Here is a 26,848-nt window from a genome sequence, read left to right as displayed (position 1 = left end):
AGTAGAAACAAGACTCTGTGCCTTAAATACAATGTTTTTTGTTTTTCCTATTACATTTTTTACAAATTGTGCAAGATTTCAGACTAAGGCTCTGGTCTTGACATGACAGCTGTTTGCCAAGCACGCACACACGCACGCACACACACTCACGCACATACGTCCACGCACACATGCTCCCTGTGCTCTGCGCACTCAGTGGGGTGTAGCAAACATTACAGGGTAAGAAATGGGCTGTCGGTGCACGATCTGTGCCTGTGATAGTGGTGGTGGATCCTGTTTTTCAAATTAACATGCACTTCGCCCTGATGTGTAAAGCCTCCTGAAATACCTCGAGGAGACATTTTAGAGGAGTGGATTTAGAAAACAACCCTCACCTTGCAAATGAAAACATGAACAAAACACCAGAACCATTAAGGCAAGAACAGCTGGAGTGGTATCTGTAACAAAATTTGCATGTTCGGGTACATGGATATGCCACACTGAACTTAGCTTAACTGGTTCTCCAGTGTCAGTTTAAGTACAAGGTTCTCAAGAGCAACGTTTTAAAATTCAAACATTGGTTTTTAGACTTAGAAAAATGAGATAAGAAAATAACATTGCCAGACAACAGAGACATACCATATGAATCATAAAACTACAGGAAATAATTTAAGTTGCAATTCCCGGAAACCACACGACAATACCCGCCCCCTTAAGACCCGCCCACCAGCCCGCCCCATCCCCACCCTAAAAGGAAAAAAGATATCACTTACATTTAAACCAATTTATCCTCTCGTGAAGGTGTATTCCAACAGTTAGTCACCCCACATGTTTTGTTTACTTACAGTGAAAGAGAAGTCTGTTGCAAATTAAAGCATTCGTATTTCAGTTTGGAAAAAACAAGACATCCTTGCAATGCAACGGAGCAAATAAAAGCATCTTCGGGTCTTCTCGTTAGTGCAACTTTTTAGACACAAATTCCAGTGATTCCTTAAGGTAACAGTTTGATTTCTTTACACCCTTTCCAGAGTCTTCCAGATATCCAAAGCAAAGGTCAGTCCCTTCTTGATGTATCCATTTTTTTTCTTAAATTTTTTTTTTCTATTTCTTTAGAGATTTTTTCTTCTTCTTTTTTTTTTTGCGTATTGGGTTTCAAATGGCCTTTCGCATTGGTTGTTTACTAGAACATAAACACGGGACTTGTCCTCTGTCCATTCATCATTTTATTCCATTCAGATGGTTCAACTACAGGCCTCGAAAAGGGAGTGAGAGGAACAGGAGGAGGAGGAAGAGAGAGCTGTACAATTGAACACATCCCTGATCAACCAGGGCATCCAAACAAAAATCGCATCGGATAAACAAGAAACGCCACCGAACCTTCATATAACACAGTAGGGTTCCCTCGGTAACCTGGATTTTCTGCAGTAGAGGAGCGTGGTGCTGAAGCATCGCCGGAGCTCCCGGTTGGAGAAGATGCAGATGAAGGGGTTGACTCCCGCTTGGGCGAAGCTCATCCACACGGCCGCCGTCAGGTAGCCTCCCGGGATCACTGGGCCTCGGGCGAACACCCTCCAGTAGCAGGCTACCAGGTAGGGTCCCCACAGGCTCAGGAAGAAGAAGGTAATAATGTAGAACATCCTGCTTATCCTCTTTTCAGTCTTAAACTCGTCCAGCACCAGCAGACGCCTGCGGCCCGCCGCATTGCTGTTCTGCCGGATTCCCAGCAGGGTCGGAGGTGTGGGGCCCCGGCCGAAGCCGGCCAGCCAGTTCGCTGCGGCCTGGCCACTCGCCCCCGGGCCGTGGAAGGTCCAGTTCTGGCTGACGGCGGGGACAAACTGCACCGGCTTCATCTTTCGGCGGTCGTGGACAAAAAAGATGAGCTTGAGGTAGACAAGCTGGGTGGCCAGGAGGATGAGTGCAAGGAGCAGCATGAAGCCCAACGAGTCATTGGCGCGGAAGGAACGGTGCTGGAAGGTGCACTGGTCCTCCTCGCGGATGAAGGAGTATGTGCCCACGTCTAGCACCGGAGGGAACGCCATGGCTACCGACAGCGTCCACACCATGCATATGACGGCCAGGCATGTCCAGAAGGTCAGCCGCTTGGTGTAAAAGCGGTGGTGGGCGATGGCCAGGTACCGCGTCACACTAACGCAGAACAACATGAAGGCAGTGTGGAAACAGGAGAGCACGCCCAAGAAGGCGATCACTTTGCAGGTCAGCGTGCCGTAAGTCCAGGCTGATCCATTCTTGACGGAGGTGAACACGAAGGGGAAGCAGATGGCTGAGCGGAGGATGTCCGAAGCACAGAGGTCCAGCAGGAAGTAGTAGGGCGCTCGATGAAGGCTCTTGTCTTTGACCAGCAGGATGGAGATCAGGAGGTTTCCGACCACACCGACGCCGATGATGAAACCCAGGGAGGTCAGTTTAAGGAAAGTGGCGAGCGGAGAGACATTCTGCAAGATGTTGTTGTGGTCCCCTGCATGGCTGTAGTTCGCCATAGATGGAGAAGGGATCATAGAGAATGCTTAAAGCTTTAGCCAAGTATCATGATCTGGATGGAGAGGAAGCGATAGATCCATCTGGTGTACTTTGAAGCAGGTCTCAGCCTTGTTCGTCGCTGCCTCTCTTCTAAGACATCCTTTGTTCCTTTGTCTCATCACACCTAAAAGGATTCCTGAAAAACACGATCCACCCATTAGGATTCGCTCACACAAAACAAACTGGGGGGCTTTGCGTTGTATTGCTCATTTCTTTTGTCATAGAGATTGCTTTTCTAATTGCATACGAAATTCCGGCTGCAACGGTATGCCGTCTGAGCCAAGCTCATACAGTTGCTAAATTCAACACAAGGATTCAGTGTTGGACACCAACATAAATCCTGGTTAAAATAACAGACCCCCACCCCCAACATCTCCCCTTTTTCCAAAGCAAATTAAATAAATAACGGCAAAGAAAGAGAGTGCAGTCGACAAGATGCTCATCACCACGACTAGACATCCGTCTAGAGGCTTATTCATCCGTGATACGATGGAAAAAGACTTGAAATCTAATGATTGTTATCCGCTCACCCGAAAGTAGCATTTGTCGAAATGCAGCAAGAAAAGCTGTTGATCACACCCAAAGATCCTGCAGAATCTGACCGTGTTCATTCCCTCTGTTTATCATGATACTGTGTAAAATCAGTCATGAATCCTTATATGATTGACAGTATAAAGGAATATGAAGAAATGCATCATGTTATATTTTAGATACATATAGGTTATTTGTGTTTCATACAGACGTTCAGTGCAACAACAATTTAATGCAAGTCATTTGGGGAAAAAAGGCATAAGCTTTAGAATTGCATTTCTATTTTTTTTTTTCCTCTAACCTACATTTATTGTTTATTAGTATTGGTATGATGACGAATTCGGGTAAAAAAAAATTAACAAACAATGGATGGCATCTATAAATCGACTCTGTGTAACAGCCTCCCGTTTCTTTCATATTAAATACACGAAGAGCCTTTCTCTATATAATAAAATAATAAACCTTTGTGTATCCAGTTGCATTTTCCCAAAAACATCCACCATTGAACACGTTTCAGAGCATTGCATCAAAATAAGCAACAGATAGAGGATCTTTTGGGTGTTTGCGTGCGATTTTAGTACACAAACCGTCTATTTTCCCCTTTGCTTTTTAAATCGGAATGATTTCTGGATGGCTGAGCGTCCATTATAGGCACAGCAATTCCTTCAAATACATGCATGCAAATATCGAGTGCAACAGAGACAGCGCTATAAAATATCAGTTAAAAACATACCTGTTGATATTCCCCCTTTGTTTCCCTGGCGGTTATTTACATGGCAGCAGTCACTTCGCCGTAAAAAAAAAAGGTTTAGTTTTGTTGCCTGCTCTTTTTCCCCCACTGTGATTATACAGTAAACGGTGCGGTTGGCGCATGCGCACTGGCGCTATTTGTGATCCCAGCAGCAGCAGCAGCAGCATCTGCACTGATGGGTGCAGCAGCATCACGGATCCCTTTTGCCCTTTATCAGAGTGTACTAGTGTCATATGCGCCGACGCATGTGTTTTAATAAATGTTTACTGTGTATACTGTATCTGTATTATGTCAGTAGTGTCACTGTATTTATCGTGCCTGTTTTCTTATGCACTGTAATATCTATCTATCTATCTATCTATCTATCTATCTATCTATCTATCTATCTATCTATCTATCTATCTATCTATCTATCACATATACATAAATAGAAGAGTTAAAATAATAGTGGGCTTTCTGCATTTATTGTGAAGCAACCTTTTAAATATTTTATTATTGTGTCATATGTGTATTACATATTTTACGGATTTTGCATTGCTGTTCAACATTCTGTATTTGACAAGCAAGACTTTGAACTTGAACTTATCTAATCAGGTTATCATTACTTTCATTGCGTATTTTAATGTGCTTAGAGAGAGCGAGTAGCCTATGGTTCAGCACAGGATACACTTACACAACATAAATAATTGGCACAGCCTATTGTGTGTGATGCACATCATTGCCCTGAATAAGAAACAAGACAGTTGTCTCATTCTGTTGCATTTTTGGCACTGGACATACAGCAAACCCAAAGGTACTTTTTTGAACACTTGGCATTTACAATAAAAAATATATGTATTTTAAAGCATTAGATAAAATGTAAAATGGTTGCAACAAATGTTATTACATTCTAGAGTAGAATGTAGTAACAACACCAAGGCCCTGGGTTCAGTTACCAACGACTGCATGAACAGTTTGCATAAAATCAGAAAATAAATCAATTAAATTAAAAGAGCATCATTTGTGCAATGTAAGTTGCTTTAGATGTGCATTAAAATGCACATGTGTAAAAAGTTATTCTTAAGTGCATACAGGTGTCCTAGCAAAATATCTACATTTACTATGGGTATGATCCACAAATCTCTGACAACCATGTGTTCAGACTACTGTTTATGCTTTATAATTAAACAATTTTGTGAAATATTTTGCCTGAAAAGTGACTGTGCCATCATTCTTGAAAATAAATGTCACTTACATTGATAATTATCTAATGAAATTACATAGAAGGAAAGACTTGAATGTGTAAATACTGTACATTTTGTACACCCTGTACATTTTGCAAAAGAAAAAAAAACACTTGTTTCCACACCTAAAATTAAAAAAAGAGTTTTTCTTATATGTGTCAGTATAGTCAATCATAGGATTTTAATGCATACAACTTCAAAAGTTATGCTATATCAGTTTGCAACAGATATATAGTCTCATACTTGAAACACGATTGGCAGTTCACAAAGTTTAACAAAAACACACAAAGCAAGCAGCATCACCCTTCTTCTGTAAAGCACATTGACATTGAATGCTTTATATAGACAGAGAAAGCATTAACCATTTAACAATTTAGTGGTTTCATCACGCAGTGTTGAAACTGGAAGCAGATTGTCTTGCAGTGACTGTAGCATGGCAGGAGACCAACATCATGTCCACCAGTATGTTCAAGTCACATAGAAATGTGTCAGAGAATGTCTGCATGTGATCTTGTTGTCATGCAGTAATAATCTAACGGGCTTTTTAACGCCGATGCAGTTGCAGAAGTTTCCCACATGGTCCACTGAGACAGGAAGTGTCCAATGTCCAATATAAGTGACTTAATAAGGATTATGCGTCAAGGAATACAATCAACAGCTCATATTATCCATATAGGTCCTTCCTCTGCGCGCATTTCCAATTATTTTCAGCATAAATGCATGACAGTCTTTATGCACTCAGTCACATTTCCGGATGAGGCCTTGATCAGCAGTCATCAAAACTGGCCGTTTCGTGTGCGCGCGTACCAGCCCATGCACGCGCAGATTCCCACGAGCGTCACTGTGGCGCCCAGCAATAAAGCCGCCGCGTCTCCTCCGTCAAACGCCTCGGCGGAGCGGACGAGCGTCAGGAGAAAAAGGCAGAGCATCATGTATGTATTTTGGTCTTTGGGAGCCATGTTGTTGGTCAGTTGTGACTGTGAGGAGGGAAGTGCAAGAGCAATGACGACGCGTCAGGTGATCTCGCTGCATTTCCTGATTTTAAGAAACCTACTATGGGAAAGGTTTGGTGACTAATATTCAAAAGCTAGGACGAGCCATTGGAAATTAAAGACGCAACGTCAGCATCACAATAATAATATTTTTTCACTATTGGATGGCAACCTCTGCATGGTGTAATTAATATTCATGAGCTAAGAAGTTGCCATAGTAGGATTCGCAATTTCATCCATCATTAGGATTTTCACATGCAAAAGTCGCACAAATGTGCTTTTTTTGTAGCAAAATATTTAAAATGTTTATTTGGTGATTTTAAGCTGATTGGAATATAGTAGCTGGCTACTTGCCTATGAGCAGCTATCTACCTGCTTATAATACCAGTTTATGTTAGTTAAAATAGTTTCTGGAACATGTTTGCTGGTCAACCAGCGGATCACCAGCAAAACCAGCTCCAAATAATAACTAGTGGCACTGTATTACTTTAAGCATTGCCTTAATGATAAACGAGTATCAAATAAGTTCATTAAATAAGTAGGCCTATGACACACTGAGTTTATATTTCACATAACATAATTTTCAAATTTATGAGAAGAAATAATATCTGTGGATAACATAATAAAGAGACTTTAATTCCATAACATATATTACCCAGACAGCACACGGACATCTGCAAGATCGCTTGATCTGGAAAGCATCTGCTATGTACAGTATAAACATCTGACAGACATCTTTCAGACATCAGTTTTACATACATTCTAAATCATAAACATAAATAATCATAAAATGAAAACCATAATTTTAAAAATCTGTAAGAAATTCTCAAGGGAATCAATAGCACATTAGTCCTCTGAGTTTGCCTGTAGATTGGCATCATGACTGAAAAGCTCTATAGGTTTTACAAAAAGAAAAGGCATTTGTCTACTTACTAACTTAATTAGCTAACACAAGCCAAGAAAAAAAAATTGTTGCAGTCTTGGTTATGTACTAGCTAAGGTAATTACCTTTTGATTGTAGTATGAATTGAATACTGAGCTATCTTGGAAATGGACACTGGATGTGAATGGCTCCTATGAGGAGGGCCTTATAAAATAATTGGCATATGAAATTCAGATAAAAAGATCACAGATTATCCACAAATGATTAATGTGACACCATTAATGCAGTCCTAGAATCAAAGATAAATTGTCAGTGGGTGCATTTTTGGCTACCCATGAATTAATACAAAACATGTGTAATGCAACCCAGTTAAACCCAACAACTCACTTATATGTGCATATTTGTGTTTATAAAACCATATAATATTATTTTCTTGAAAGACAAATGGGCCTGACATGAACTTTTCCATCAAGAAAATACTGAACAAAACAAAAGTAAATTAAGAAGTCGTATTTCTCAAATTTGTTGAACTAACCAAAGGAAATCAGATCCGAATAAGACATTGCTTTGTAACAGTGGAGCTAGAAATGATTGAAATCTCCTAGTAGAGCATGAAAACATTTCCATCAAAGATTTCACACTGTGCTGATTAAATAAAATGAAACAGACCTTTTACTTTGAGGAGTTGGCACGACAAGTACTAGTTTTGGGCTAATTTTGAGGTCCCTTGCTATTAAGGATTTCATAATATGTCAGTAGATGTAAATTAACAATAATTTCTTATTACAGCAAGCTTGTCTTAAGTTTTAGTATTGAATTAATTTGTTGTTTTGTTGTTTCTAACATCCCTTGATGGTGATGTGTGTGTGTGCGTGTGGGGTTGTTGATGGTTTTCGGAAACCTCTTAAAACATTATTCTTTATCAGACTGACAGCAGGTAAGATAAAAATTAAGATAAATGATCAAGCCATCAAATGTCCTCAGTAATAATTCATTTTGATTGGTAGGTCTCTCTTGACAATTTAAAGTCGTATATAAAGAGCATCACTCCATGTCAACTCTGTGTACTTAATCCCATGAATGATAGCTTATGTTTTTTATTCCACTAGTACTCACTATATGTTGTCTTTTAGGGATTTTGCCAGCTTTGACTCCAGCTCTGTCCTGTTGTATTTAAAGAAACAAATCTGCTTCAGTGTTTCCACTGCTGATGTTTCTTTTTACCCCATGCCACAGATTAATTGGCGTATATCATGGAGGGGGCTTAGCACTTTTGCATCTCACTGTCTGTGTGCCACGCAGATCTGTGTAATTTAATTAGAGCACACCTGCCAAAATAAGAAGGATTGACCTTGTAAGCCTGCCATGGTGCTTGTACGACCTTGTCTTTCCTCCTGCCGACCCGTTTCCCTTCCCTCGCACATGCTGGCACAGAGATTATCACCTGGTTTGAAATGCGAGCGCTCTGCTAAAGCGTTCATTTGGATGCAGGACACATATGGCAGGAGATGAATGGCACTGTCCTGACCTGCTAGAGAAACACTCTAATTTTTTGATATTTGGCAATTTGAACGCTGATCGATGACCATGGCTCCTACAAGCTGCTCAAAGCCAGGTGGGATGGTAGGTTTATGGAGAACTTGATGATGAAGACACGTGGGTGGTATATACTGTAAGAAGCCGGAGACCAGCACACCAACATCCAAAACATAAGTTGTATATGCTGGAGACTAGCAATACTGTACTTTTTTAGCTGACTTAGTAGGAGTTGGCAATATGATCTTATATCACCGCATGAGATCATTTTATGCCATTGTATATTATTGCATATATTTGAAACTATATATGTAGTAAGTATATACAGGTCCTTCTCAAAAAATTAGCATATTGTGAAAAAGTTCATTATTTTCCATAATGTAATGATAAAAATTAAACTTTCATATATTTTAGATTCATTGCACACCAACTGAAATATTTCAGGTCTTTTATTGTTTTAATACTGATGATTTTGGCATACAGCTCATGAAAACCCAAAATTCCTATCTCAAAAAATTAGCATATTTAATCCGACCAATAAAAGAAAAGTGTTTTTAATACAAAAAAAGTCAGCTTCAAATAATTATTATGTTTAGTTATGCACTCAATACTTGGTTGGGAATCCTTTTGCAGAAATGACTGCTTCAATGCGGCGTGGCATGGAGGCAATCAGCCTGTGGCACTGCTGAGGTGTTATGGAGGCCCAGGATGCTTCAATAGCGGCCTTAAGCTCATCCAGAGTGTTGGGTCTTGCGTCTCTCAACTTTCTCTTCACAATATCCCACAGATTCTCTATGGGGTTCAGGTCAGGAGAGTTGGCAGGCCAATTGAGCACAGTAATACTATGGTCAGTAAACCATTTACCAGTGGTTTTGGCACTGTGAGCAGGTGCCAGGTCGTGCTGAAAAATGAAATCTTCATCTCCATAAAGCTTTTCAGCAGATGGAAGCATGAAGTGCTCCAAAATCTCCTGATAGCTAGCTGCATTGACCCTGCCCTTGATAAAACACAGTGGACCAACACCAGCAGCTGACATGGCACCCCAGACCATCACTGACTGTGGGTACTTGACACTGGACTTCAGGCATTTTGGCATTTCCTTCTCCCCAGTCTTCCTCCAGACTCTGGCACCTTGATTTCCGAATGACATGCAAAATTTTTGCTTTCATCCGAAAAAAAGTACTTTGGACCACTGAGCAACAGTCCAGTGCTGCTTCTCTGTAGCCCAGGTCAGGCGCTTCTGCCGCTGTTTCTGGTTCAAAAGCACACGCCTGTGCACGGTGGCTCTGGATGTTTCTACTCCAGACTCAGTCCACTGCTTCCGCAGGTCCCCCAAGGTCTGGAATCGGTCCTTCTCCACAATCTTCCTCAGGGTCCGGTCACCTCTTCTCGTTGTGCAGCGTTTTTTGCCACACCTTTTTCCTTCCCACAGACTTCCCACTGAGGTGCCTTGATACAGCACTCTGGGAATAGCCTATTTCTTTCTGTGTCTTACCCTCTCGCTTGAGGGTGTCAATGATGGCCTTCTGGGTTAACCTCTTACCCATGATTGCGGTTTTGAGTAATGAACCAGGCTGGGAGTTTTTAAAAGCCTCAGGAATCTTTTGCAGGTGTTTAGAGTTAATTAGTTGATTCAGATGATTAGGTTAATAGCTCGTTTAGAGAACCTTTTCATGATATGCTAATTTTTTGAGATAGGAATTTTGGGTTTTCATGAGCTGTATGCCAAAATCATCATTATTAAAACAATAAAAGACCTGAAATATTTCAGTTGGTGTGCAATGAATCTAAAATATATGAAAGTTTAATTTTCATCATTACATTATGGAAAATAATGAACTTTTTCACAATATGCTAATTTTTTGAGAAGGGCCCTGTATACATATATATATATATATATATATATATATATATATATATATATATATATATATATATATATATATATATATATATATATATAATGGAAATAATGAAAATATATATTATGTGCAATATATTTATATATGCAAAGAAAAAATGTAGTTTTTTCGTAATATATATATATATATATATATATATATATATATATATATATATATATATATATATATATATATATATATATATATATATATATATATATTAGAAAATACATTTTATGAATACACACACACAGAAATATATATAATTGAAGCAGAAAAAATCATATCGTAAAAATATGAAATTCAAATTCATTGTTTTTTTGTAATATTAGAAAATGCATATGAAAATATAAATTTAAAAAAAAGTCACATATGTCATATATATGAGCATACGTGCATAGTGCAGCTATTGGTCATATTATATAATGTCCCTGTATGTTTTATGCAATTTATGCTTATATTTATATTAGAAAAAATAGAAAAAAAATCATCACATTTGTTTTTCCAATCATAAATATTTATAATAAATTATTTCATATAATGATGTGAGGTCATACTTACATTGGTCATGTGATCTTCTAAAATTATAAAAATACTTATATATTTGTAATTATGAATCATATATATTTATGTTTATATATGATAAATTATGATTTTTTTTTAATCGTATTATTATCATGCCCTTTTTTATTTTGGACTTTGATGAATGTAAACAAAAGATAAAATTATTCATAATATGCATAGTTTATACTGTATGTAACACTCTATAAATAAATATTGTAAGATATAAGGTTGTAATTTTCACTCTAGATTCTGACTGGATGAGCCACATTCAAAGCCATTGTAAAATAGCCACACACACAACTGTGAGCAAACATTAATTGAATCCTAAACTAAATTGCAGTGCATAACTGAAAGCAGTGCAAAGTACTGTGGTATATGAACTGTATAGCCAAATTTTGGTTGACATATTTAATTGTACCTAGGCATACATTGCATACATTTAGTTGGTTGTCAACAAACCAAAGCACCTGTGCTGGATGAGAACAAAACACTCATGTGATTAATTGTGCCCTGAAATAGGCTTCTTAGTAGAGATGAGAAAAAGACAGACTTGAAAACGATGGGAGACTTGGTACAGAACCTTTGGTACATCCATAATGAATTCCTTTGAGGAGACATGACGAATGGATTGTCCTGTGGCTTTTGTGCTAATGTTCTGGATGTTAAATACTTAACAGAGTTCAGATGCCGGCTGAGACGATGGGCGATGGGTCTCATGACTCATGGCTGGACAACTGAAAGAGGGAAACTGTGAAATGACTTCAAGGTAAGTTTCTTCTTTAAAGCATCTTGATGTGTTCTTTATAATTATCTGTTCTGTTTTATGGTGGATATGCAAAACAGATATTGTTTCCACTCAAAATCTGAGAGTTGTGGGCCAAATATTTAAGAAATCAATTAATCTTAGAGTAGCTTGATTGCCTTTTAATCCAATTATACCTTCAGTTTTCTTTTTTTTTTTTCTTCCCCACATTGCTCAATCTCTAGGTGAAGAAAGCTCAATGCACTAGTTACAATCTGGTGCAATGTCAAATCTTAATGGATTTTATGATCAATGGTTTTGAGACCAAACCACTTTATTTTCTTGTTTTGTTTGTGTTCTGTCTGGTGGTTTTTTTTTCCTTTTTTCTTTCTTTTACAAAGATAAATTACACAGAAGTGATGTGCTCCTTTTTCTTCCACCACTTCTGAATACACCCCTTGAGTGCAGGCCTCCGTCCGAGGAACCAAAATCCAAAACCATTTCATGGGCCAGTGCCTAGGTGGTTACATCAGGACCTTTTTTTTGTCTCTCAAAGACTAACGTGTGACATTTTACATCTTCATTTTTTTTTATGTGTTTATATATTTATAAATGCATTGTATTGTACTGTGTCCATTCAAATATAACAACATTTGTATGTTGCATAAGTTTAAGTATACCAGCCAAATTTTAATGCATCATAACCACTTTATTTGCACTGATTTTAGACCGAAGCCATAGATTTTTTTTCTTTTTTGGAAACCTTATCCAGGATGGCTTTATATGCAGATTATCCAGATTATGTCTGAATACCATATTTCTAGCAGTGCAAACAGTTTGTTTTCTTCTTGATGAATGTTTTTTTGTTGACTGTCGGGTCTGTTTTTTTATGTCAAGAAATTTCAGGAACATCTCCTCTCAGATATATGAGATATATGTATGTATGTATGTATGTATGTATGTATGTATGTATGTATGTGTGTGTGTGTGTGTGTGTGTGTGTGTGTGTGTGTGTTGACAATTTTGTATTGAAAAAATGTATTGAAAATTTTTATTTAAGTTGACACTAAAGCAAAACATAAAATGCTGTCAATATAATGTAAAGAGAAAAATAATTGATCATTTATTTCATTTTCATATTTCATATATATATATATATATATATATATATATATATATATATATATATATATATATATTATTTAATTTTCATATATTTAATTTAAAAAATTAACAAAATATACACACATACATATAAAAAAACTGAATATCTTAAATTTAAGTTACAGAGCCAGCCTATCACCCCAAAACAAATGTTAAGTACAGATACACTCATGCATATGACACAGCTGGAGGTCATGGTTATCTTTTCTGGGCTGTACTCATTGTCTTTCTTCAGTGCTTTGTGTGTTTGTCTTCTGTTTGTTCATTAGAAATTATTATTAGAAACTATCAAAGCGGTTCAAAATCTGAAACCATTAATGTCTTAAATTGCATTTTCTAATTTAATACAGTTTTCCCCATAACAAATTATAATATCAGCATGACAATTTGAACGAAATTTTGAATTGAAAAATGACTTTGACCTTAATTTCAGAATGTCTCAGAATGGGGTTTGTCAGTCATTAGCTCTTATGCTCCAGTGAAAACAGGAAACTCTGACCGGTCACAAACTTGTATGAATTTCATAACATTTTTGAAAATCGTAAACCTTTCTCGTTATTCCCAGGTTTAAATGCAAAACAGTTTTCAACGCTGACACTTTTGAACCCCACTGAAAACACATCAATAAAAGCAGCTTTTTGGCTCTTTAACTAACACCCAAACAAAATATAGTGCCATGCACAAATTACTTGATAAAAAGATGAAGTAAAAACAGTCATCAAATTGTTAGCATAAATGCTTTTCTAATGGAGTGATTGCATGGAGTGCATTTCTGCTAAGAGGACTGTTTTCAGGGAAGAGAGACGGCAACATTTCAATGGTTTCACTGTTTCCATGGTGATGCAGACTTCAGCCTCGCTTTCGCTGTTGTCATGAAGCTCTCTGCCCTCACTTGGGGTTCACAGTCTACATGAAAGCATCAGGAGAGGATTCTTGGCTGTTTTTGAGAGGGATGTCAACAGACTAATAATTGGGCCATCATGCCCTCAGTGAACGCACACTGACTGTTTCCTCAACAACATTTTTTGTTAGATGTCAATGCTTCATGCGGCCCCATCTGAAAGGAGCAGCTGATGAGAGTGGTGATGATTGCTGGTGTTCATTTGGCCAATCTGTTTATTAATTTTATCGTTATTAAGCCTTTTCTGTGCACAGTTGAAATGGTTTAAATTACTCTTTCTGGATTTCTGGCATGTAGAAGGTGAAAACACCAAGCTACGGCAGCTCTGTCATGCTAATCGGCATGCTTGCTTTCTGTCTGCTGTGCATGTGAATCAGCGTTCAACGTGTGATATTGTTTCTAGTGATTTCCTGTTTATGCTGCCTGTGCGTGTAAGCACACCATATATATGGTGCTTAGATGTGTTCCTGTAGCTTAAATAGTACAGAAAGGTGTTAGCAACACCAAGTTATGGGTTTGATTGCCAGGGAATACTTGAATTGATGTAACAGATGCCTTGAATGCAATGTCACCTGTATTTTAAACCAGTCTACGCTGGTTTTCTGGTTTCCTAGGCTGCTCTGTTGACTTGGAGAGATTTTTGGCTTTGTAGCCAACTAAAATAACTGAAAACCAGCTTGACCAAGCTTGTAAATCTCTCATCATACTACATATCACAAAATCTTTGATTCATCTTTCTGTCAACTCATTTTTATTTCAGTTAGCACAGGTTTTGTATTTATTTTTGGAACTAATTTGTCATAGGTTTCACTGATGGGCTTATGAACCTCAGTTTTTTTGAAGAAAAAAAAAAAAAACATTATTTATGGATAATTTTGGCAATATTGACTCAAAAACTGCATAAGCTCAGATCAGTGAGGCCTACAACCAATCAGCTCCATAAAGAAATACAGAACTTGTGTATAACTAGCATTTTCAGGAACACATAATGAGGGTTAAACCAGCTGAGATCATCTTAGGCTTGTTTAAGCAGTTTTTTTTTTCCATATATGTACCAAACCTACCCAGATATGCATGTTTTACCATAATGCCTGTCACTGTACTTTAACCAGCATGTATTTTTTTTAATGCCGTTATAGTCTAATAATGCTAGTTAGATCAGCCTTTTCCCAGGTGGTAAATTTAATTGACCATTGCTGTTCTGGTTTGAACAAGATACTCTTGTAGGTTAAGCCAGTTAAGCAGCCCAGCAGGAAGTAAAGCATGCTGGGGACGCAACATATGCTGGTGATTTTTCACTAGTCTTTTCTGTAGGGGTTGTGCTGGCTCTGTCGAAAGTGGCAGCCAGCCCAAAGTTACAAATGCATTGTCCATCATAATCGCAGCACCATCCCAGAATTCCCTCCACGGCCCGGTCCTCAGGACCTCTGCTGCTTTCCTTCCATGAATCATGTCCAACCGCGTGGTAAACAACCTATTAAGTGACCTATTTGTCCGTGGCCGGTTCTGCTAGCTCACTCACGGCAATTACTTTGGCTGAACGTCTGCGTTGGAGCACTTCAGAATGCTTCACTTTCAAATCGATGACTGCACCCCTCCCTCTTCGAAAAAAGGCACTCTACTGTAATATTAAGATTACACGAAGTGGTCCAAGACTGTGCTGTGAATGTCTAGGAGATTCATTGGCTTTGGTTCAAAAGCATTAGATCTGTTTAACTTGGCAACAAATGGTTTTGACAGTCGAGATTTGACGTCTATGTTCCTGCTTCGTGGAGTTAGTAACAGGCGATGTTTTAGTTGACGTTTGATGGATACTGATGCTGAGCGGTCAGGTGTCACAGAGTGGAAGGATCTTACGGTTGCACCGAGAGTCACGCAACCGCACGCATGTCAGTTCCATTTAGTTATGAAGTTCGTAGTTGTACATTTACTGCAATTGAGCCGTCAGCGCCTGTCATTCAGGGGAAATGAACGACACTGCTGATTGCACTGCTGGTAATTACAGAGTGCAGCGAAAGCGCTGCTGTGTCAGAGAAGTGGGTTATTTTTAAGCATGCCTTTCCTCTGTATTCCAGGAAAGACTTACAGGTAAAGATGTCTAAGTGTTCTGAGGCAATCATCCTTTACAAAAGCAAAAACCTTCACTGGGGGAACTTGAAATTGTATAAATATGGTCAAAATACTCAATTTTATTTATTTTTGTCAGCTTGAATAGTCTATGTCCATCTATATCTGTTTGCAGTGCCTTTAGAAACCTTGTGAAATCACAATTAAATTGTGTTTAGTGGGTTTGCAGAGTTTTTCGAAATATGAGATGAGGAGGTGATGGAATTGAGAAATGACACATCAGAGAGACTCATTTTGAATTACCAGGTGAATGTCTTTGGATGATCATTTGGATTCTGTTAGTGAGTTGTCTACAGTACTTTAATAACCACGTTTTGCTGGTGGGAGGATGAGAGATGAAAAAGAAAGTGAAAAATCAGTTTAATAAAAACAAGATTTGGAGGTATGGAAGAGCAGAGAATACCGAATTTGAAAGGAGAGTCTTTTTAAAGTTGAGTTGTGTAATTTCTGTGCTGGAAACATCACCAGAGAGAAATGGCAAAAATGGCTGTTTTTAAACAGGTTTCCTTCCTGAATAGGAGAAATTGTTTTAATAATGAAGAAATTACACATCTCTTGGGTCTGAATGTCACCACTGGGGCCCTTTTTAAACACTCAAACATGTTTACCACTCAATCACTGTTGATTTTCTCTGTAAATGTTTGATTTTTGATTCTTTTTGGCAGAGATGTATAAAATGGTGAGTCAGCTATAGCACCACATGCGCCGCTGATTAATTGATGACTCAGGCTGTTCTCCGGAGCTCTTAGTCCAAGGAGATTTGGTCCATTGTGGCCACTTTATTTAAATGACAGCACAAGATTCTTATCAATTAGTCTCTTTTAATATTGCTTTGTATTTATCAGAACATGTGAATAGACTGACGTTTTAGTCAACGGTTAAACAATTGCCACTTTTAAAAATCCAATCAATTTCCGATGGCTTTTGAATATTCTGTTTGACTCAGAAGTGAAATTGCATTGTGAATGTCATTTCATGGACTTGAATAAAAAAGTAAAAGATGGGATCCACAAACACACACTATCAGAGATGCTGCAAGCCTTTGTTTTCCCTCCTGAGAGACGTTCAGTTTTATTAGAGTGAGCATTTTAGATGATAATTAATCTCTTTGCTTTTCATACCATAACACCTTTCAGCATGTTGTAACTTTTGGTGTCATTCGCACAGCAAGAAATTGTGGCTACAAGTCATCCTAATGTAATTAGCACGTCTTTTTTTAGCTGAAATTTAGTGTTTGGGTGCCCTATGAATGAATAAAATTCCTTGACTTGGCTTAAATGAGTGTAGAAAGGAAGCTGTTTCCACTGGCTTTTCCCCCCAAGATTTTCTCTGCCCTTTGCACAAAAAAATGACTGAATATTAATCAAAATCAAACACTTTTATGTCTCTTGCAGATCCAAAGAAGAGAGCTCTGGAGAACCATGTGCCGTTTCCGTGAAATTCCTCTTGGAATCCCTCTTCAGTCATGCACTCTAAGTGAGGTACTTCTTAAATGCATAAAACATCTCTGCCCATTACAACCATAATTTTTCCACTAGCAATTTTGTCTAAGAGGTCTAAATACAATTTGAATGAAATGATGGTACCATCTAGAACTCATTTACATGCTAAAAGTGCTTTATAGAAGCTTTAGTTGAGATTTTTCATGATAATCTTAAAGTTTAACGTCTGTCCCTAAAACTAACTTTTTCATAATATGAATAATGATGGTTTAAGGGTTCTGCTGTAATTTCATTTCTTTTGGCAGACCCCCCCCACACACACCTCAAATCTCATTTTGCAAATAACAAAAGCTCCATTAAGAATACAAAAGGTTTTACAAAATGTAATTTAATTTAAAATGAGACCTGTGTGTGTGTGTGTGTCTGTGTGTGTCTGTGTGTGTGTGTGTGTGCGTGTGCGTGTGTGTGTGTGACCCTGGACGACAAAACGAGTCATAAGGGTAACCTTTTCAAAATTTAGATTTGTACATCATCTGAATAAATAAGCTTTCCATTGATGATTTGTTAGGATCGGACAATATTTGGCAGAGATACAACTATTTGAAAATCTGGAATCTGAGGGCGCAAAAAAAACCTAAATATTGAGAAAATCACATTTAAAGTTGTCCAAGTAAAGTTCTTAACGATGCATATTACTAATCAAAAATTGTTTTGATATATTTACAGTAGGAAATTTACAAAATATCTTCATGGAACATGATCTTTACTTAATATCCTAATGATTAAAAACAAAAAATAAAAACCCATACAATGTATTTTTGGCTATTGCTACAAACTAACCCCACAAACTTAACACAGCGACTTGAGACTGGTTTTGTGCTCCAGGGTCACATATGAGTCACATATATATACATATATACATATATGTATATATGTATGTATGTGTGTAGATTTAGAGATTTATTGTCATTTGCATTACAGTACAGGTACATTGGAATTCTTTTACGTTTCTTAAAGTCAGCTTTAGTAGAAAACATTCACAAAAAATGCAAGAAAAAATATTGCACAAAACATGAATTTTTTGCACAGGACGAAATAATATTACCCAGTTAGATTGGCCTTTAATATATAAATATATGTATATATAGAGAGAGAGTCAGATTGCCTTCCTTCCAAATCACAGAACTACTGAGCACATTTACACCCTACACACCCTAATCAATAAACATGTACAACAGACCAAAAATGGAAAAATATTTGCATGCTTTGTTGATTTCAAAAAAGCATTTGATTCTGTTTGGCATGACGGATTATATTATAAGCTTTTACAAAGTGGTGTAGGAGGTAATGTTTTTGACATTATAAAATCAATGTATTCAAACAACAAATGTGCAAATCCGAATTGGCAACAAACATACAGAATTCTTCACCCAGAAAAGAGGAGTGCGGCAGGGCTGTAGCCAACGCTGTTCAACATTTCCATTTGGAGCAGTCTACAGCCCCTGGAATCTCTCTACAAGGCAAAAACATCAAGCTTTTGCTGTACGCAGATGATCTGGTGCTGCGGTCATCCACCCCATAGGGACTACAGCAGCACCTGGACCTGCTGGAGAACTACTGCCAGAACTAGGCCCTGGCAGTAAACTTCAAAAAGACCAACATTATGGCCTTTCAGAAAAAGCCCAGATGTCAGGAACACAGATACCAGTTCAGTCTAGGCAGCACCGCCCTAGAACACAACATGCAATACACTTACCTCGGCCTGATCATCAATGCATCGGGGAGTTTCAGTTTGGCAGTGAATGCTCTCAAAGATAAAGCTCGAAGAGCTCTATACGCAATCAAGAAAAAAATTCAAAAATATTGAAATACCACTTCCAATTTGGTGTAAAATCTTTGATAGTGTGATTCAGCCCATAGCGCTGTAAGGAAGTGAGGTTTGGGCTACACTAGATGGGACAGAATTGTAGAAGCTGGTTACCCAGAGAGCAAAGTGTGTGTGCTCACTGTCAGACAGGAGAGATCGAGACAGAGACACACTTCCTCCTTCACTGTCATAAATACATATCCATAAGAAACCTCTACTTCAACAAATTCACCAACTTAATAAAGAACTTTACAGCCATTAGTGAAACAGAACAAATAAAGATACTATTAGGAGAGGGACAGACAGCAGCACTTGCTGCGAGATACGTGTGGATGTGCCACAGCCTGAGAGACAGCAGCTGAATGTGTGTGTTGTGTCTGACCTCAGTGATCCTTAGTATTTTTGTGTGTTTCTATGTAAGTTAAAGACTGTGGTATCAAATGTTGACACATTCTAATTTGTTACAGTTTAATATTTCTAAGACATTATAATATTCCATTCTATTACTGTGATGTTCATTTAATTATTATTATTGCTATTATTATTATTATTATTATTATTATTATTATTATTATTTAATCTTTTTGTACATGTAAACTAAGCTTTGGCAATATTGTATCATTTACAGTCATGACAATAAAGCAATATTGAATTGAATTGAATTGAATTGAGAGAGAGAGAGAGAGAGAGAGAGAGAGAGAGAGAGAGAGAGAGAGAGAGAGATCTGATTGCTAACTAATCATTTAATGAGTTTCCTAAAATTGTTGACACAGATTTGTAAATATCCACATGCATATTCTTTTTTTTTTGCACTTTGATTGCATAATGGGCTCTGTATGTGTATGGACACTGGTTGTCTTTGATTTTGCTGTGTCACGTGAGGACATGGAAGGAGGAGTAATCTCTTTGGATTTAATAATTTAATCCCAGCCACCTCATGAGGAGATGTCTTCAGTGTCTAATTTAGCTGAGCAAAGAAGAAAAATCTAATTTTTTCTCCTCCTCTAATAGATTTTTCAGACGTGCCCCGATTTGTTCATCTACAGAGCCAGTACCCAGCAGATATAGTTGCCATGCAGAGAATTATCAGACTGGTGCGGGCGAATTACAGCTGTCTTCACTGATTACATTTCAACTCCAAAGCTTTCTTCTGTAGGTCATTTTGCATAGCTGTCCAATGGTCAAACACAAACACACACACAAAATGTGAACTGAAATTCTGAATGTGAAGCTAGCATTTCAGATCTTTGTAAATTTGATTCAGCTGACACTTTGTAAAGAGTAGGTGGAAGCACAAATTGTGAGCTTTTAAATGGAAATTGTCAGAGAGACAAAGACCAGATGCACTGGAGCTGCAGTAAGCGCTAAGATGACACAACCTTGTGCCATGTGTCCATGTGCTCTCTCTGTTTGTCACAGTGAAAGGAGAGGACTACATAACAGCAAAGTACTGTACAGAGAAAGAACATGCGATGTGTTAAGCGGAAGGAAGCAATTTCAGAATTATGTAAGGTGTTGGGGTACCGAGAACAATTCCCCATCGTCCTCTTTCGCCAAGGACGTGAAATGACACATTCATTCACAATCAATAGAGGCCAAAAATGATTCTGGAAAAATGTTCCTGAGGACAAATGTTGCACAGGTTCCTAAGATACACTATTGATGGTCGCATAATAACCTCTTGAAAGGCAGCAGCATCCAAAGGCCTATTTAAATAGGAATAACGCAAAGGAAATTACTGGTTTCCTTTCCTAGAAGATCTTTTTTTTTTTTTTTTTTTCAGAGTTCAGTGTCAGTTATGTTTCATGTACTGTATATGTCAACCTTGTGTCTTAAAATCCAAAAAGGTTTGAGAATTTGTTGAGAACTTTAGAGGAGAAGCATATGAGCAAATTGTTGAAATATAACCCTGCTGAAATACCTAATTAAACCAATCAAAGGTGGTTTGCTGGTCTTGGATGTCCTGGTTTATGCTCGAATGATCAGCTGAAAAGTTCCCAAAACCCTTCTAAAACCAGCCAAAAGACTAGCCTGACCAGCCTGGGAGACCATCAAACCAGCTTAGAGGATTTTTCAGCTATACAATGAATGTCGATAGCTTATCTCAGATAACTTTCCAGTGGAGGAATTTGCTGAGAAATTTAACTTTACATTCGGATCTAGGGACTTACGATTGCAAACCTGAGCACAGTTTGAGAGCTCTAGAGGAGATACAGTTCATATGAGACTGGGCCTTTTTTCTTCTGAGAAGTCACCATTTGCTCTCCATTTAGTCTGTTTAGAAGAAACATTTGAGGTATTAAAGAGAAGTCATTTGTGATTTGTTTCCCCTAAAGGTTCAAACAAACTGTTTCCCGTTCAGCATTTGTGAGAAAGCAGCTGACTCTCCCATAATTCATAGGGTCAATATCTGATGCTGTTTATTCTTTCTGCTGGTTTGGAGATGCAGAGCGTTTGCATGCATTATCACTGCTCCATAAGAGACCAGAACCCCACAGGGCCAAAGAGTCTGATTAATGAACCAAACGCCCACAAAACATGAAGCGATGTACACAAACACACACACTGGAGTGTCTGAACAAAAAGGACTATCAGTGTTGACTCAACAAGAATCATTTTGTCTGTTTTTGTGTTGCTCTTTTAATTCAAACCATTTTCTGGAGAAAATGTTTGGCACTTACTCGTGCAAAATCCACCACCACAAGCTCTAGGGTGCCAGGTTGTTGCTGTGAGGTTGTTAAGCTGTTCTGAGTGGTTACTAGGCGGTTGCTTACTAGTCCAAATCTCTAGATATGGCTCAGGTCCATCATTCATTGTATGAAAATTTGCTGGGTGGATTGTATAGAAAAGTAATGGCACACTTCAGTAAGCTTCACGATTTGAGGCATCATGTTCATGTAGTAAACTGTGAGCTTCCTAGGTTTTAAATAAGCTGGGTTATTTTTTTCTACCCAGCTACTGGGTTGAGCCTGTTGGGTTGTTGGGTTATTTGGCAACCCAGCGCCGAGTACATATTCAACATACATTTAAACTCATTTAACAAGCATTTTAGAAAAAAAATGTAACATTTAAAAGTAACATTTTAATTCAAGTGTATTCAACCGTTCTCTGTTCGTCTCCCTTTTAACCAAAATAGTGCTAATTCTCACAATGTGTCACCGAAATCTGAGCTAAAACTACACCCCAGCTATATATATATATATATATATATATATATATATATATATATATATATATATATATATATATATATATATATATATATATTCTTCCTTATTTATAAATGTTCATCTTTTGATTATTGCTGTTGCCTCTAGTAATTCTGTGATTTTTTTTTTTTTTCTCATTTTCAGCCCATTTAAACCAGCAATATCATTTTAAACCAGCAAGTCATTTTTAAACAATAGTTGAGACAATATAACAACCCAGCATGTTGAGTAAAAACATTTAACCCAACCAGCTGGGTCAAAATAACCCAGCATATGTTCTGTCCAATATGTACACGGCACTGGGTTGCCAAGTAACCCAGCAATGATTGTTGTTATCCCAGCATTTTTTTAAGAGTGTACTATTCATGTATTCAATGAAGATAATGTACTAGTAATTTATAAGAGCTTAAATTATTATGGTTTCTTGGAACCCATGCTGACATGTTTTGCTAAATTTGCGTCTCAAATTGACGAACCGAAGGCACGTGGCTGAGATCTTCAGTACGCATGGATTATCTCCAAATTTCCAAAGGGAACAGAGATTATCCCTCTCAAGAACTACATTTGCTCATTAGCTTTGACCATAAGGTGCCCTTCTGGGTATTCATAGCTGATGGATCTTATTATTTGTAGTGCTTGCTAAAGCAAACATTACTATTCCACTTGCTCATATTTAAGGCTAGAGTTCTGAACAAATCCCTAAGGCTGTATCTGAATATGCATACTTACCTACTATATAGTGGGTAAAAAAAAGGTATGTGAAATGACTACTACTTTTGACCTAGTACATCTGAAGTGCGCATCCAATGGACACTACTATACCAAAAAGCCATGGGAAAGGATTTGTGAATGGCAGTGTAGTGACAGAATATGACATCTGGATTACATTTATTCTACATACATTCATACTATATAGAGCATACTTTTTTAATGCTAGCAAAGTACTTATTCAGAAGAAGTACTTACACTGAGAGCATGCATTTCCAGATGCAGCATGAGTACCAAAGTTTGGTGTGCAACCTAAATATGATGTGGGGGGGGGGATTATATGGCCTACGGTTACTTTTTATTTCTGCCTGTCACTGGCAAAAAAAAATTAAAATTCTGGCAAAAAGTTTCACTTTGAAGGAGCACCTGAGCTGATTCTATTGACCATAATTTCACAGAGGCTTAGGAATGGACTCTTTCAACCACCCAGAATACCCTAGCAATGAGGAAAACACCTTTTACATTTTCTTTAGAGGACTTAAAAATGTAATTACGGTCGGATCTGAATGCATTTTAAACTTCATATGCTGTGGATCTTAGATGAAGGCACACAGAGGGTTATGAGCTGATGGAGCTCACGTTTATTAGCTGTTTGACATTCAGGCAGAGACATGGGAGACGAGGGGGGTGGGGTAGCCTTAGCCTTGTATCACCACACGTGTGAGCTGCCATTGGTGGAGTCTGTCCTGATGTGTTCGGGTGTCTCTGAGCAGCTGATAAGTGTTCCTTGTGTCTGTGTCTCGTTCTCTCGCTCCCTAAAGACACTCTCTCCCTCTCTCTCTCTCTCTCTCTCTCTCTCTCTCTCTCTCTTTCTCGTTCTCTCGCTCCCTAAAGACACTTTGTGCCTTTTTAAGCAGGAATCCTTTTCCCCTCACTGTGAAATGAGGCCAGGTCTGTTCCTGATGTCTGAAACAAATGTGTTGTGAATAAAATTTCATGCACTTTACCGACAAACGGCCTTTCTGGCGAATTGGTCCATGTGTTTTTATTTTGGTCATTTTGGTAATGATTGATCACCCGATCGACACAAGAACATTAACACTGGCAAGGTTGATCAGACCTGTTTACAAAAACCTTTTGGACAGGCATTAGCAAAATACGTACACCATCTCGATGTAAAATACCACAATGCTTGATAGCATTTCAGAGATCTGAAGACTTAATTGATTTTGTTGTTTTATGAGACTCGGTCAACCTCTACAAGAAGCACCCGAGCCAAAAATGCCCATTTTGTCCTCACAAACACAAGCAGACCGAACCAAATGGGAATTATTCAAATGCAAACCATCTTCGTATTTACTAATCAAGCTGAATCTGTCTTGGGCAGGCTGGCATGTTTCATTTGATTTTTCTGGGCTACAGCTGAATTGCATGGCTTTTTTTTAGATGGCTATATCGATTCAATGCAAAGACAGTCGCTATGGCAACCTATCAGGTCTGGAATGGAGCTTTTCTGCCCCCTCATACACCAGGCATAGGCCATGGAGGCATGAGATGTGATGGCTCCTATAGCTCTATGACAGAGCTAATGGCCTGGGGTGCTCTTGTGTTGGCCTGTATAAGTAAGTGTTTCTATGCAGAAAGGGAGCGGTCCAATCACACACTGTAGCTCAGTACCGAAGCTTGCTGTTCATCTAGGCTACATGTTTAGGGATCATAGGCATGCTCCTGTTGGAAATGCATTTCAAAATAATTGGCAGTCCCATTTGTGAAATTTCTCAGACCAAAAATATCCATTCACAGTATATACAGTTTACACAGAAGTCACTTTAAAAACCAACCAGCTTTCTGTTGTGAATTTGCATGAACAAAAACCTTTGCTCTCATTGTGTGGATTGAAATGCTATTGAAATTACTTCATGTAGACAGTGAAAATTTAGTCATTGTGGAATATATTTTTCCGGAAAATGTATAAATGCCTGTTTCGGGTATTTTATGCATTGCTTTTTTTGTCCTTATCAACCTTTTTTTTTCTCACCATAAATCCTTTTCAGATAATCCCAGAATGCATCAGGGTTATTATAGTTAACTAAAACTAAAACCATAAAGAAATGTTTTGTTACTTGAAATAAAATAATACAAACTGAAACAAAATAAAATGAAAAAAAAAAAAAAATTAATAACATCTAAAATGAATTCAGAAAATAGGAAAATTACTATCATTTTAATAACATCTAAAATGAATTCAGAAAATAGGAAAATAAAAATGAAATCTAAATATTAATAGGAACTCAATGATACTAAAATAACACTGAAATGCATTGCTATAAACAATGGTGGCTGGAGTTGAGCTGATTGTAAATATATTATTATACATTATTAATTGTTAAAATTTTAAAAAATGTAATCTTCCACCAAATATTTGTGTGTCATGTGTAGGTAATGGATTAAGTTGCTGTCAATGAAGAAAACCTTTCCAAAAGTTTCCAATCCTGACGAGGCTGGTCTGTTGTCTGGTTTTAAAATAATTTTGGACATTTTATTTTTTTTAGCAGATATATACACACATACATAAGCCAGTACACCACGTCCTCATGAGCTGTTGGCAGTAATTCTCATGAGCTGACAGCTGCAGGCCAAGGTGCTGTTTGTCTAGCAAGCCACTCAAGGTAAAATCAGGAAATGTTTTCCCTTCATGCATAGCAAGCATAAAACCTCCACCAGAGCAATAAAAACGAGCCTGCTGGTTTTAGTAATCAAGGCCAGTTTTTTTTTTGTTTGTTTGTTTTTTTTGGTGTGAGTCAGGTGTAATTTGTGACTACAGTGGAAGCCGTGTGTAAGTGAAGGTGGAGTTTTAGCTGCCAGCGTTTGCAGAGGTGAAAGTCAGGGCTGTCGACTTTGTTTCACATCCTGTGGAAACTGCGTGCCTTGTTTCCTCACCTCTCTGCTACCATTAAATGACTCGCTGAGGTGAAAAGAATGGTGTTATTTTTTTTTCTTTTTTTGTTAAACATGAGATCACTCATTCACACTTTCCACGCAATTTTATTTGAGCTTCTGCTCTGTGAGGTTTGAAATGTGTCATCACACAAAAAATAAAACATTCAGATATGTAATTTTTTATATATTTGTGTGTGTGCGTGTGTGTGTGTGTATATACATATATGTATTATATTAATACTTTTATACGTAAATACGTGTGTGTATAAATATATATATATATATATATATAATATTCTTATAATATGTATTATATTAATACTTTTATATGTAAATATATAATATTATACTGAATTTTATATGTAAAACTATAATAAACAAATAAATAATATAATAAATAATATATATATATATATAAATAACAATAAAATATATCATATCATATATCAACGACTGCAATCAAACATAAAAAAAACTTTACTGAACAAGAGGAAACATTTTATAGCAAGCAAAATAAACTGCACACATCAGGTGTGGAATATAAGAAAAGCAATGACTGGAAATCTGTTTTATAATGAATTCTTGCATAAATTCTTACAATCAGGTGTTGTCAGTTTTGCAACATTTGTATTATTATTGTTTATTATGTTATACATAAAGCAGCTGTTATTTATGGAGAGAAATGTGCCAATAATTCTGACCATGTGTCATGGTCAGAATTATTGGCACCCTAAGTACATATGATCAGAGAAGATTGTGATGATAAATCTGTATGGTTATTCCTTTTATATTTAAAAATAAATAGATAAAAGTAAATAAAAATGAAATAAAAAATACAAGTTAAAAA

The 26,848-nt window shown here is 37.4% G+C and overlaps 3 protein-coding genes and 1 long non-coding RNA gene across 5 annotated transcripts in view; 1 reads left to right on the top strand and 3 right to left on the bottom strand.

Annotated features, from left to right (window-relative positions):
• Positions 1 to 976, bottom strand: part of LOC109074599 (transmembrane protein 168-A) — a 56,811-nt gene extending 55,835 nt beyond the window's left edge. Inside the window, exon 1 of the mRNA XM_042747409.1 lies at positions 753 to 976. The gene's annotated coding sequence lies outside the window, so the exon portion shown is untranslated. The remainder of the gene's footprint in view (positions 1 to 752) is intronic.
• Positions 977 to 1,121: 145 nt separating this feature from the next.
• LOC109075085 (probable G protein-coupled receptor 85) lies at positions 1,122 to 4,037 on the bottom strand. Its single transcript, XM_042747739.1, has 2 exons — positions 3,782 to 4,037; positions 1,122 to 2,653 (listed from the first exon to the last, which is right to left on the bottom strand). The coding sequence occupies exon 2, from the start codon at positions 2,493 to 2,495 to the stop codon at positions 1,359 to 1,361; it is 1,137 nt and encodes a 378-aa protein (XP_042603673.1). The 5' UTR covers positions 2,496 to 2,653; positions 3,782 to 4,037; the 3' UTR covers positions 1,122 to 1,358.
• A 1,147-nt stretch (positions 4,038 to 5,184) lies between these two features.
• LOC122141299 (small integral membrane protein 30-like) lies at positions 5,185 to 6,034 on the bottom strand. Its single transcript, XM_042748365.1, has one exon. The coding sequence runs from the start codon at positions 5,979 to 5,981 to the stop codon at positions 5,799 to 5,801; it is 183 nt and encodes a 60-aa protein (XP_042604299.1). The 5' UTR covers positions 5,982 to 6,034; the 3' UTR covers positions 5,185 to 5,798.
• Positions 6,035 to 11,352: 5,318 nt separating this feature from the next.
• Positions 11,353 to 26,848, top strand: part of LOC122141333 — a 28,435-nt gene continuing 12,939 nt past the window's right edge. The window contains exons 1-3 of one of the 2 annotated variants that reach the window (XR_006157718.1): positions 11,353 to 11,486; positions 11,579 to 11,667; positions 17,230 to 17,316. This is a non-coding gene — a long non-coding RNA (uncharacterized LOC122141333). Of the gene's footprint in view, positions 11,668 to 17,229; positions 17,317 to 26,848 lie in introns of both variants that reach the window. The other variant, XR_006157719.1, reaches the window with a different exon arrangement.

Source organism: Cyprinus carpio, chromosome A4 (assembly GCF_018340385.1).
Source record: "Cyprinus carpio isolate SPL01 chromosome A4, ASM1834038v1, whole genome shotgun sequence".
Taxonomy (NCBI): Eukaryota; Metazoa; Chordata; class Actinopteri; order Cypriniformes; family Cyprinidae; genus Cyprinus; species Cyprinus carpio.
The sequence above is the reverse complement of the archived record's forward strand: the minus strand, read 5'-3'. Positions and strand labels throughout refer to the sequence as shown.